The sequence below is a fragment of the Xenopus tropicalis genome, chromosome 7, assembly GCF_000004195.4.
Source record: "Xenopus tropicalis strain Nigerian chromosome 7, UCB_Xtro_10.0, whole genome shotgun sequence".
NCBI classification, from domain to species: Eukaryota; Metazoa; Chordata; class Amphibia; order Anura; family Pipidae; genus Xenopus; species Xenopus tropicalis.
Window position 1 is genome coordinate 131,880,088 of NC_030683.2, and position 12,307 is coordinate 131,892,394.

The 12,307-nt window shown below is 54.1% G+C and overlaps 1 protein-coding gene across 2 annotated transcripts in view; it reads right to left on the bottom strand.

Moving 5' to 3' along the window:
- The window catches only part of atp13a2 (ATPase cation transporting 13A2), a 42,658-nt gene that overhangs the window by 7,887 nt on the left and 22,464 nt on the right, over window positions 1-12,307 (bottom strand). For both annotated transcript variants that reach the window (XM_031905436.1, XM_031905437.1), the window contains exons 14-26: window positions 11,969-12,015; window positions 10,007-10,195; window positions 8,828-9,034; window positions 7,406-7,510; window positions 7,096-7,252; window positions 5,917-6,037; window positions 5,657-5,781; window positions 3,679-3,839; window positions 3,484-3,594; window positions 3,288-3,367; window positions 2,720-2,872; window positions 930-1,026; window positions 491-714 (exon numbers count right to left, since the gene is read on the bottom strand). In XM_031905436.1, the coding sequence (XP_031761296.1) occupies window positions 491-714; window positions 930-1,026; window positions 2,720-2,872; window positions 3,288-3,367; window positions 3,484-3,594; window positions 3,679-3,839; window positions 5,657-5,781; window positions 5,917-6,037; window positions 7,096-7,252; window positions 7,406-7,510; window positions 8,828-9,034; window positions 10,007-10,195; window positions 11,969-12,015 (1,777 nt within the window). The remainder of the gene's footprint in view (window positions 1-490; window positions 715-929; window positions 1,027-2,719; window positions 2,873-3,287; window positions 3,368-3,483; window positions 3,595-3,678; window positions 3,840-5,656; window positions 5,782-5,916; window positions 6,038-7,095; window positions 7,253-7,405; window positions 7,511-8,827; window positions 9,035-10,006; window positions 10,196-11,968; window positions 12,016-12,307) is intronic.

Sequence of the window (12,307 nt, forward strand, 5' to 3'; positions counted from 1 at the left end):
GTAAGTACTGGGGGGAGATTGGATTCACTTACCCAGGGGGGGGGGTACCTGTCTGACCATGGGAAAGAGAGCAGCCCAGGAGCAGGAAGTACAGAGAATCAGAGCTCTGTACCTGGGTAAGTACTGGGGGGAGATTGGATTCACTTACCCAGGGGGGGGTACCTGTCTGACCATGGGAAAGAGAGCAGCCCAGGAGCAGGAAGTACAGAGAATCAGAGCTCTGTACCTGGGTAAGTACTGGGGGGAGATTGGATTCACTTACCCAGGGGGGGGTACCTGTCTGACCATGGGAAAGAGAGCAGCCCAGGAGCAGGAAGTACAGAGAATCAGAGCTCTGTACCTGGGTAAGTACTGGGGGGAGACTGGACTATTTTTCCCAGAAGGAGGTTCTCTGGGGGGGGGGGGGAAATGCCAATGGACCCAGAGTTCCACAGAAGTGGACGTATAGGTTATGTGCCTGACTGGCAGCGATGCCCTCAGTGCCACTTACCAGCTCTGATTCTGGACAAGGAAGAGGGGGATGAGCTGGATGATCAGGATGAGAATGGTTTGCAGGACGAGGCTGCCCAGGACAGGGATACTGATCAATGAGCCGAGCGGACGTTTGATCCCCAGCTCAGCGGCCGGGCCAGTTCTACCCATCAGGATGGCCACGAGGGTGGTGATCACCAGGTCAAAGTACAGGAACTGGAGGTCCCCGAGATTCGTGTTCACCTGGGAGGGAGGAGAGGGTTAAAATGTATTTACTGGCCTGCTTACTGTACCCTCTAAGGCCTATGGCTCACCAGGAATATATCCCATATACCACAGGTCTCAGGGAAACCACATGGCACCTCCCACACACACACACACACATATATACACACACACACACACACATATATACACACACACACACATATATATATACACGGGCAGAGCAGACTCACAGTGTAGAGGATCAGCGCAGTAATGAACTGGGTCAGACTGTACAGAGCCATGTACTTGAACATCACAAACGATGTCTCTAGGGAACAGCGACCTTCCCTGTATGGGGGAACAGCATGGAGAGAAACCAGTGACCAATGGGAACAGCAGGGGGCGCAGGGATCAGAGGGACCAGTAGGGGGCGCAGGGATCAGAGGGAACAGCAGGGGGCGCAGGGATCAGAGGGACCAGTAGGGGGCGCAGGGATCAGAGGGACCAGTAGGGGGCGCAGGGATCAGAGGGACCAGTAGGAGGCGCAGGGATCAGAGGGACCAGTAGGGGGCGCAGGGATCAGAGGGACCAGCAGGGGGCGCAGGGATCAGAGGGACCAGTAGGGGGCGCAGGAATCAGAGGGACCAGCAGGGGGCGCAGGGATCAGAGGGACCAGCAGGGGGCGCAGGGATCAGAGGGAACAGCAGGGGGCGCAGGGATCAGAGGGAACAGTAGGGGGCGCAGGAATCAGAGGGACCAGTAGGGGGCGCAGGGATCAGAGGGAACAGTAGGGGGCGCAGGGATCAGAGGGAACAGTAGGGGGCGCAGGGATCAGAGGGACCAGTAGGGGGCGCAGGGATCAGAGGGAACAGTAGGGGGCGCAGGGATCAGAGGGACCAGTAGGGGGCGCAGGGATCAGAGGGACCAGTAGGGGGCGCAGGGATCAGAGGGAACAGTAGGGGGCGCAGGGATCAGAGGGAACAGTAGGGGGCGCAGGGATCAGAGGGACCAGTAGGGGGCGCAGGGATCAGAGGGAACAGTAGGGGGCGCAGGAATCAGAGGGAACAGTAGGAGGCGCAGGAATCAGAGGGACCAGTAGGGGGCGCAGGGATCAGAGGGAACAGTAGGGGGCGCAGGAATCAGAGGGAACAGTAGGAGGCGCAGGAATCAGAGGGACCAGTAGGGGGCGCAGGGATCAGAGGGAACAGTAGGGGGCGCAGGGATCAGAGGGAACAGTAGGGGGCGCAGGGATCAGAGGGAACAGTAGGGGGCGCAGGAATCAGAGGGAACAGTAGGAGGCGCAGGAATCAGAGGGACCAGTAGGGGGCGCAGGGATCAGAGGGAACAGCAGGGGGCGCAGGGATCAGAGGGAACAGCAGGGGGCGCAGGGATCAGAGGGAACAGTAGGGGGCGCAGGAATCAGAGGGAACAGTAGGAGGCGCAGGAATCAGAGGGACCAGTAGGGGGCGCAGGGATCAGAGGGAACAGTAGGGGGCGCACTGACCGGATCAGAGGGACCAGTAGGGGGCGCAGGGATCAGAGGGAACAGTAGGGGGCGCAGGGATCAGAGGGACCAGTAGGGGGCGCAGGGATCAGAGGGAACAGTAGGGGGCGCAGGAATCAGAGGGAACAGTAGGAGGCGCAGGAATCAGAGGGACCAGTAGGGGGCGCAGGGATCAGAGGGAACAGTAGGGGGCGCAGGAATCAGAGGGAACAGTAGGAGGCGCAGGAATCAGAGGGACCAGTAGGGGGCGCAGGGATCAGAGGGAACAGTAGGGGGCGCAGGGATCAGAGGGAACAGTAGGGGGCGCAGGGATCAGAGGGAACAGTAGGGGGCGCAGGAATCAGAGGGAACAGTAGGAGGCGCAGGAATCAGAGGGACCAGTAGGGGGCGCAGGGATCAGAGGGAACAGCAGGGGGCGCAGGGATCAGAGGGAACAGTAGGGGGCGCAGGAATCAGAGGGAACAGTAGGAGGCGCAGGAATCAGAGGGACCAGTAGGGGGCGCAGGGATCAGAGGGAACAGTAGGGGGCGCACTGACCGGATCAGAGCAGGGACACACTCAATGTTACTGGTTCTAGAAGTGAAGGGGGAGGCCACCGAGGCTTCTGCATCCGACAGAGAGACCCCAACATCAGCAGCTTTGAGAGCTCCACAGTCATTGGCTCCATCTCCGCACATCCCCACACAGTAACTGCAAGAGAGCCCAGGGGGCAATGAGCTGAAAGGGCAAGTAAACCCTAACAGTTTCCCAGAATGCTTTGGGAGGCTTCTCTCTCCTCACTATACACATTCCGCCAGTTACGGCCCCTTCCCATGATGCAATCTGCCCCACTATACACCATCCGCCAGTTACGGCCCCTTCCCATGATGCAATCTGCCCCACTATACACATTCTGCCAGTTACGGCCCCTTCCCATGATGCAATCTGCCCCACTATACACATTCCGCCAGTTACGGCCCCTTCCCATGATGCAATTTGCCCCACTGTACACATTCCGCCAGTTACGGCCCCTTCCCATGATGCAATCAGACAAGTTCTGTTTCTGGCCCGCTGATTGGCCAGCTATAGCCCCACCCCCAGTACCACACACATCAGTGCCACTCACTTCAGGTTCTGGAAGTTCTGTACCAGTTGGGTTTTCTGATCCGGAGACATTCGGGCAAAGATGGCGGAACGAACCAATATCTGCGGGGGAAAGAGAGGGTGAGTGGAGGTTTGGGCACCCCCATATTATTAGAGTGCCGGGGCCCCCCTTGCCCTACAGACAGACCCAGACAGACCCGGGCACAGAGAGGCCTCACCTTGGGCAGTAAATCCGGGAAGTGGTCGCACAGAGCAGCAAAGGATTTCCCATTCATGGCAAAGCAATAGGGGCCTTTATCCAGGAAGGCGCCGCCCTGCTGGTACAGAGCCTGTGGGGCAGAGGGGAAACCGTTACAGTCAGCGGCAAACTGGCTCCCAGGAACCAACAGGGCTTTAATCCCACCGACACCCACCTCTTGTGCCCCCTCCATGGGCGCCGGGTCTGCCGGGATGAACCTCAGGCTCGCCGCTTTATTCAGGGAAGGGGGGGACACGCTGGCGAAGTAAACTTTCTCTGTCACCCCCACAATATGGCAGCTCCCGGCAACGTTCACCGCTGTCAGCATGTTATCTCCTGGAAACCAAAAAAAAACTCTCTGAGAATATATGTACTTCCTGCTCCTGGGCTGCTCTCTTTCCCATGGTCAGGCAGGAACCCCCCCTGGGTAAGTGAATCCAATCTCCCCCCAGTACTTACCCAGGTACAGAGCTCTGATTCTCTGTACTTCCTGCTCCTGGGCTGCTCTCTTTCCCATGGTCAGGCAGGAACCCCCCCCCTGGGTAAGTGAATCCAATCTCCCCCCAGTACTTACCCAGGTACAGAGCTCTGATTCTCTGTACTTCCTGCTCCTGGGCTGCTCTCTTTCCCATGGTCAGGCAGGAACCCCCCCTGGGTAAGTGAATCCAATCTCCCCCCAGTACTTACCCAGGTACAGAGCTCTGATTCTCTGTACTTCCTGCTCCTGGGCTGCTCTCTTTCCCATGGTCAGGCAGGAACCCCCCCCCTGGGTAAGTGAATCCAATCTCCCCCCAGTACTTACCCAGGTACAGAGCTCTGATTCTCTGTACTTCCTGCTCCTGGGCTGCTCTCTTTCCCATGGTCAGGCAGGAACCTCCCCTGGGTAAGTGAATCCAATCTCCCCCCAGTACTTACCCAGGTACAGAGCTCTGATTCTCTGTACTTCCTGCTCCTGGGCTGCTCTCTTTCCCATGGTCAGGCAGGAACCCCCCCCTGGGTAAGTGAATCCAATCTCCCCCCAGTACTTACCCAGGTACAGAGCTCTGATTCTCTGTACTTCCTGCTCCTGGGCTGCTCTCTTTCCCATGGTCAGGCAGGAACCCCCCCTGGGTAAGTGAATCCAATCTCCCCCCAGTACTTACCCAGGTACAGAGCACTGATTCTCTGTACTTCCTGCTCCTGGGCTGCTCTCTTTCCCATGGTCAGACAGGAACCTCCCCCTGGGTAAGTGAATCCAATCTCCCCCAATACTTACCCAGGTACAGAGCTCTGATTCTCTGTACTTCCTGCTCCTGGGCTGCTCTCTTTCCCATGGTCAGGCAGGAACCTCCCCCTGGGTAAGTGAATCCAATCTCCCCCAGTACTTACCCAGGTACAGAGCTCTGATTCTCTGTACTTCCTGCTCCTGGGCTGCTCTCTTTCCCATGGTCAGACAGGAACCCCCCCCCCTGGGTAAGTGAATCCAATCTCCCCCCAGTACTTACCCAGGTACAGAGCTCTGATTCTCTGTACTTCCTGCTCCTGGGCTGCTCTCTTTCCCATGGTCAGACAGGAACCTCCCCCTGGGTAAGTGAATCCAATCTCCCCCCAGTACTTACCCAGGTACAGAGCTCTGATTCTCTGTACTTCCTGCTCCTGGGCTGCTCTCTTTCCCATGGTCAGACAGGAACCTCCCCCCTGGGTAAGTGAATCCAATCTCCCCCCAGTACTTACCCAGGTACAGAGCTCTGATTCTCTGTACTTCCTGCTCCTGGGCTGCTCTCTTTCCCATGGTCAGGCAGGAACCTCCCCCTGGGTAAGTGAATCCAATCTCCCCCCAGTACTTACCCAGGTACAGAGCTCTGATTCTCTGTACTTCCTGCTCCTGGGCTGCTCTCTTTCCCATGGTCAGGCAGGAACCTCCCCCTGGGTAAGTGAATACAATCTCCCCCCCAGTACTTACCCAGGTACAGAGCTCTGATTCTCTGTACTTCCTGCTCCTGGGCTGCTCTCTTTCCCATGGTCAGACAGGAACCCCCCCCGGGTAAGTGAATCCAATCGTCCCCCCAGTACTTAATGGCTTTGGCCACTAGAGGGAGCTCTTAACACCACTTCCCATATAGGAAAAGCCCCACTGAATATATTATATGGGGCAGAATAGGGGGCAACTTTACCTGTCACCATGACGGTGCGGATATTCGCCCTGCGCAGCTCGTGGATAACGGGCGCCGTCTCCGGTTTCAGGACGTTCTTCATTATGAGGAACCCCAGGAAGGAGAGGTCCTGCTCCACCGACTCCCTGTGAGGCACAAGAAAGAGTTGCAATTGGGCTCAGTAACAAGCACCCCATACAGCGCCACCTAGTGCCCCTGGGCACACACTGCTACAGGCTGCTGACTCCTCCCCCAAACTGAAAGCCCCGGTCTGTACCCACCTTGCTACCAGCTGGGCATCCTCAAAGGTTTTAACCGAGCTGAGAGTCTTGTACCCAAAGCCCAGAACTCGATACCCATCCTTAGTGTACTGCTTCAGCATGGCGGAGAAATCCGGGGGTACTGAGGGGCAAAGGAACAACAGAAATATCAGAGGTATCGCAATCCCCACCCATAATGCTCAGCTACATGGAGTGTCCAACCAATCAGATGGCAGCAATTCCACTATGGATAAATGTCTGGTCTTGTTTGCTGGAACCTCCCCCTGGGTAAGTGAATCCAATGCCCCCTGTCCCCCACATACTTCCTGCTCCTGGGCTGCTCTCTTTCCCATGGTCAGGCAGGAATCTCCCCCTGGGTAAGTGAATCCAATCTCCCCCCAGTACTTACCCAGGTACAGAGCTCTGATTCTCTGTACTTCCTGCTCCTGGGCTGCTCTCTTTCCCATGGTCAGGCAGGAATCTCCCCCTGGGTAAGTGAATCCAATTTCCCCCCCTGTACTTACCCAGGTACAGAGCTCTGATTCTCTGTACTTCCTGCTCCTGGGCTGCTCTCTTTCCCATGGTCAGGCAGGAACCCCCCCCTGGGTAAGTGAATCCAATCTCCCCCCAGTACTTACCCAGGTACAGAGCTCTGATTCTCTGTACTTCCTGCTCCTGGGCTGCTCTCTTTCCCATGGTCAGGCAGGAACCCCCCCCTGGGTAAGTGAATCCAATCTCCCCCCAGTACTTACCCAGGTACAGAGCTCTGATTCTCTGTACTTCCTGCTCCTGGGCTGCTCTCTTTCCCATGGTCAGGCAGGAACCCCCCCCCTGGGTAAGTGAATCCAATCTCCCCCCAGTACTTACCCAGGTACAGAGCTCTGATTCTCTGTACTTCCTGCTCCTGGGCTGCTCTCTTTCCCATGGTCAAGCAGGAACCTCCCACTGGGTAAGTGAATCCAATCTCCCCCCAGTACTTACCCAGGTACAGAGCTCTGATTCTCTGTACTTCCTGCTCCTGGGCTGCTCTCTTTCCCATGGTCAGACAGGAACCTCCCCCTGAGTAAACTTACCCTTATTGCCCCCCATGTACATTTGATAGTATTATGCGTATATTACTGGCCATCCCATGAGCAATACCCCGGCAGATCAGATGGGACGCCCCCCCCCCATGATTAGAGACCCCGGCGGGGCACGTACCAGTGTCGCTCTTGCACAGACTGGCCACCATCTCTGGCGCCCCCTTCATGTAGAGGTGGGAGGGGGAGTCCCCGGGGAGTTTGCTGATGACGCTCATTCTCTGGAGGGCGGAGGAGAAGGGGAATCGCCGTAACACACCAATCGGCACGTGATGTTTCTGTGGGAAGGACAGACATTGGTCACATCTAGTTCCCCCACAGCCCCAACAATTCTACCCCCAGAATGACCAACCAAAGGGGCACGGGGGCAAATGGGTGGTAACCACTCAGCTTCCCCTCTAACTGCACAGAACAGAACCAGTCAGACTCACCGGCCCATGTGGCTGCTCATCTATGGGCGGCGGCTTCATCACTGCCAGAACCTTGGTTCCAAAATGTTCCGTCATCTGCTCGTCCGTGTCCTGGCTATCCAGCGTCTGCAACAGGCAAACTGGCCCATTAGGTACCGGGGGAACCGCAGAACCATTAGAACCATCTGACTCCATATATTGTTTAACAGCAAAGCTGTGGCCCCGGGAATAATGTGTGGTGCTACCTGGATCCAAACATGGCTACCAATGATACTTGGTGCTACCTGGATCCAAACATGGCTACCAATGATACGTGGTGCTACCTGGATCCAAACATGGCTACCAATGATACATGGTGCTACCTTGATCCAAACATGGCTACCAATGATACTTGGTGCTACCTGGATCCAAACATGGCTACCAATGATACGTGGTGCTACCTGGATCCAAACATGGCTACCAATGATACGTGGTGCTACCTGGATCCAAACATGGCTACCAATGATACGTGGTGCTACCTGGATCCAAACATGGCTACCAATGATACATGGTGCTACCTGGATCCAAACATGGCTACCAATGATGCGTGGTGCTACCTGGATCCAAAAATGGCTACCAATGATACGTGGTGCTACCTGGATCCAAACATGGCTACCAATGATACGTGGTGCTACCTGGATCCAAACATGGCTACCAATGATACATGGTGCTACCTGGATCCAAACATGGCTACCAATGATACATGGTGCTACCTGGATCCAAACATGGCTACCAATAATACGTTGTGCTACCTGGATCCAAAAATGGCTACCAATGATACGTGGTGCTACCTGGATCCAAAAATGGCTACCAATGATACGTGGTGCTACCTGGATCCAAAAATGGCTACCAATGATACGTGGTGCTACCTGGATCCAAACATGGCTACCAATGATGCGTGGTGCTACCTGGATCCAAACATGGCTACCAATGATACATGGTGCTACCTGGATCCAAACATGGCTACCAATGATACATGGTGCTACCTGGATCCAAACATGGCTACCAATGATACATGGTGCTACCTGGATCCAAACATGGCTACCAATGATACATGGTGCTACCTGGATCCAAACATGGCTACCAATGATACGTGGTGCTACCTGGATCCAAACATGGCTACCAATGATACATGGTGCTACCTGGATCCAAACATGGCTACCAATGATACATGGTGCTACCTGGATCCAAACATGGCTACCAATGATACGTGGTGCTACCTGGATCCAAACATGGCTACCAATGATACATGGTGCTACCTGGATCCAAACATGGCTACCAATGATACGTGGTGCTACCTGGATCCAAACATGGCTACCAATGATACATGGTGCTACCTGGATCCAAACATGGCTACCAATGATACGTGGTGCTACGGTATCTGACCCAAACCCAGTGACTCACCCAGTTGGTGGATTCCATCATCTTCACATCCATAAGGTCCCCGATGGGGCTCCCTTTCAGCAGGGTGACGGAGTGGCAGGATGCCAGGGAGTGCAGAAACGGCCCATCAGGCAGGCACCGGGGGTCATGGGTTATCGGAAGGAAGTTAGTGTTATCCAATGGGACGACTCCCCAAACATCAAGCCCCTCCTCTGTCAGTGTCCCGGTCTGGAGGCAGCAACGGATATAGAAAAACAGAGAGTGCACTATAGTCACTATGGGATTGTCTGTGGCCTGAAAGAACATTCTGTCTCCCCCAGTACTGACCCAGATTCTCTGTACTTCCTGCTCCAGGGCTGCTCTCTTTCCCATGGTCAGGCAGGAACCCCCCCCCCCCTGGGTAAGTGAATCCAATCTCCCCCCAGTACTTACCCAGGTACAGAGCTCTGATTCTCTGTACTTCCTGCTCCTGGGCTGCTCTCTTTCCCATGGTCAGGCAGGAACCCCCCCCCCTGGGTAAGTGAATCCAATCGCCCCCCAGTACTTACCCAGGTACAGAGCTCTGATTCTCTGTACTTCCTGCTCCTGGGCTGCTCTCTTTCCCATGGTCAGGCAGGAACCTCCCCCCTGGGTAAGTGAATCAAATCTCCCCCCAGTACTTACCCAGGTACAGAGCTCTGATTCTCTGTACTTCCTGCTCCTGGGCTGCTCTCTTTCCCATGGTCAGGCAGGAACCTCCCCCTGGGTAAGTGAATCCAATCTCCCCCCAGTACTTACCCAGGTACAGAGCTCTGATTCTCTGTACTTCCTGCTCCTGGGCTGCTCTCTTTCCCATGGTCAGGCAGGAACCTCCCCCTGGGTAAGTGAATCCAATCTCCCCCCAGTACTTACTCAGGTACAGAGCTCTGATTCTCTGTACTTCCTGCTCCTGGGCTGCTCTCTTTCCCATGGTCAGGCAGGAACCTCCCCCTGGGTAAGTGAATCCAATCTCCCCCCAGTACTTACCCAGGTACAGAGCTCTGATTCTCTGTACTTTACCCACCTGACCTAAGGAAGGAGAGCAGCCTAGGAGCAGGAAATGCTGGGGGATTATTAGAGTAAATTAAGCAGGAAAGTCTCCTTTAGTGTGTGGGGGAGGGGTGGACACGCCCCCTGGATCTCAGCCAATGGTTACACACACATACACTGACATCACGTTACCTTATCAAAGCAGATCATCTTGATTTTGCCACAGACGTTGATCCTGGGGGGGCTGATACAGAAAATGCCCTGTTTCTTCAGGCGGCTCTGGGCATAGATGGTCCCGACAGTCATGGCGGCCGGCAGCGCGGGGGGAACGATGATTGTGATCAGATCGAGGGTTTGTATAACGATCCGTGAAACCGTGCTCTGCCGAGGGGTGAGAGATGGAGAGTGAGATGGGGGGGCCCCCAACAGGTCTTCTGCCCCCCCCAGAGCTGTACATACAAAGCACTTACCCCCATATGTAACAAATGGTCCCAAGTTTGCCCAGGAGCAGTAACCCATAGCAACCAATAAGATGTTTGCCAGTTGACCAGTAAATGCTTCCTGCTGATTGGTTGCTATGGGTAACTGCACATGGGCAAACTTAGTGCCTTTTATTACATAACCCCATTAGTGAGTGAGCAGCAGAATGAGGAGACCCCTAAACGTTAGAAGGAGAATTCATCAAAGGGATTAACCCTGAGCCAAACAGGAATATAACTGGGGGTGCGGGAGGGGAGGGGTCCCAGAGGAAAGAAGAAAAACAGGACAGGGAGGACCTAACGAGGCCCAACTAGAAGGGACCATGGGAAAGGAGAGGAGGGAAAAAATTGGGAAATTTGGGATACAAGGAGGAGAGAAGATGAACAGAAGGGAAACTAGAAGAAGAGCTAGAGAGGAGCCAATCAGAAGATGAACAGAAGGGAAACTAGAGGAAGAGCTAGAGAGGAGCCAATCAGAAGATGAACAGAAGGGAAACTAGAGGAAGAGCTAGAGAGGAGCCAATCAGAAGAGAACAGAAGGGAAACTAGAGGAAGAGCTAGAGAGGAGCCAATCAGAAGATGAACAGAAGGGAAACTAGAAGAAGAGCTAGAGAGGAGCCAATCAGAAGAGAACAGAAGGGAAACTAGAAGAAGAGCTAGAGAGGAGCCAATCAGAAGAGAACAGAAGGGAAACTAGAGGAAGAGCTAGAGAGGAGCCAATCAGAAGAGAACAGAAGGGAAACTAGAGGAAGAGCTAGAGAGGAGCCAATCAGAAGATGAACAGAAGGGAAACTAGAAGAAGAGCTAGAGAGGAGCCAATCAGAAGATGAACAGAGGGGAAACTAGAAGAAGAGCTAGAGAGGAGCCAATCAGAAGATGAACAGAAGGGAAACTAGAAGAAGAGCTAGAGAGGAGCCAATCAGAAGATGAACAGAAGGGAAACTAGAGGAATAGCTAGAGAGGAGCCAATCAGAAGATGAACAGAAGGGAAACTAGAGGAAGAGCTAGAGAGGAGCCAATCAGAAGATGAACAGAAGGGAAACTAGAGGAAGAGCTAGAGAGGAGCCAATCAGAAGATGAACAGAAGGGAAACTAGAGGAATAGCTAGAGAGGAGCCAATCAGAAGATGAACAGAAGGGAAACTAGAGGAATAGCTAGAGAGGAGCCAATCAGAAGATGAACAGAAGGGAAACTAGAAGAAGAGCTAGAGAGGAGCCAATCAGAAGATGAACAGAAGGGAAACTAGAAGAAGAGCTAGAGAGGAGCCAATCAGAAGATGAACAGAAGGGAAACTAGAGGAATAGCTAGAGAGGAGCCAATCAGAAGATGAACAGAAGGGAAACTAGAGGAAGAGCTAGAGAGGAGCCAATCAGAAGATGAACAGAAGGGAAACTAGAGGAAGAGCTAGAGAGGAGCCAATCAGAAGATGAACAGAAGGGAAACTAGAGGAATAGCTAGAGAGGAGCCAATCAGAAGATGAACAGAAGGGAAACTAGAGGAAGAGCTAGAGAGGAGCCAATCAGAAGATGAACAGAAGGGAAACTAGAGGAAGAGCTAGAGAGGAGCCAATCAGAAGATGAACAGAAGAAGGAGCTGTTGGGGGGGGGGGGGGGTAATAGAGAAGACCAGGAAGGGTAACGAAGGAGAAGAAACAAAGAAAGAGGGAGAGAATCACCTTGTTCCTGATGAGGATCCCAATGGTGTAAACGTTGCCCAAAAATGCTGAAAAAAAAGATAAAATGAGAGAAAGAGAGAAATCAGCTGAAGTGCAGCTTAATGTCTGAGTCTGAGTTCTGACCCATTAACCCTGTGTTGGTACCAGTACCAGGTCCCATTACGCTGAGGCCCGTTGGGCTGGGGCACGTTGTACTGGGTCTTAACTCACAGCGCAAAGCCAGAAAGTGACACCATGGTGCAGCAACTACTGTGCCCCTTACTGGGGGCCCCTCCCAATCAGTGTAGCCAATGGTAGCCAGCCCAAGGAGTCACTAGCCACCAGCACAAAGTTCTGCCC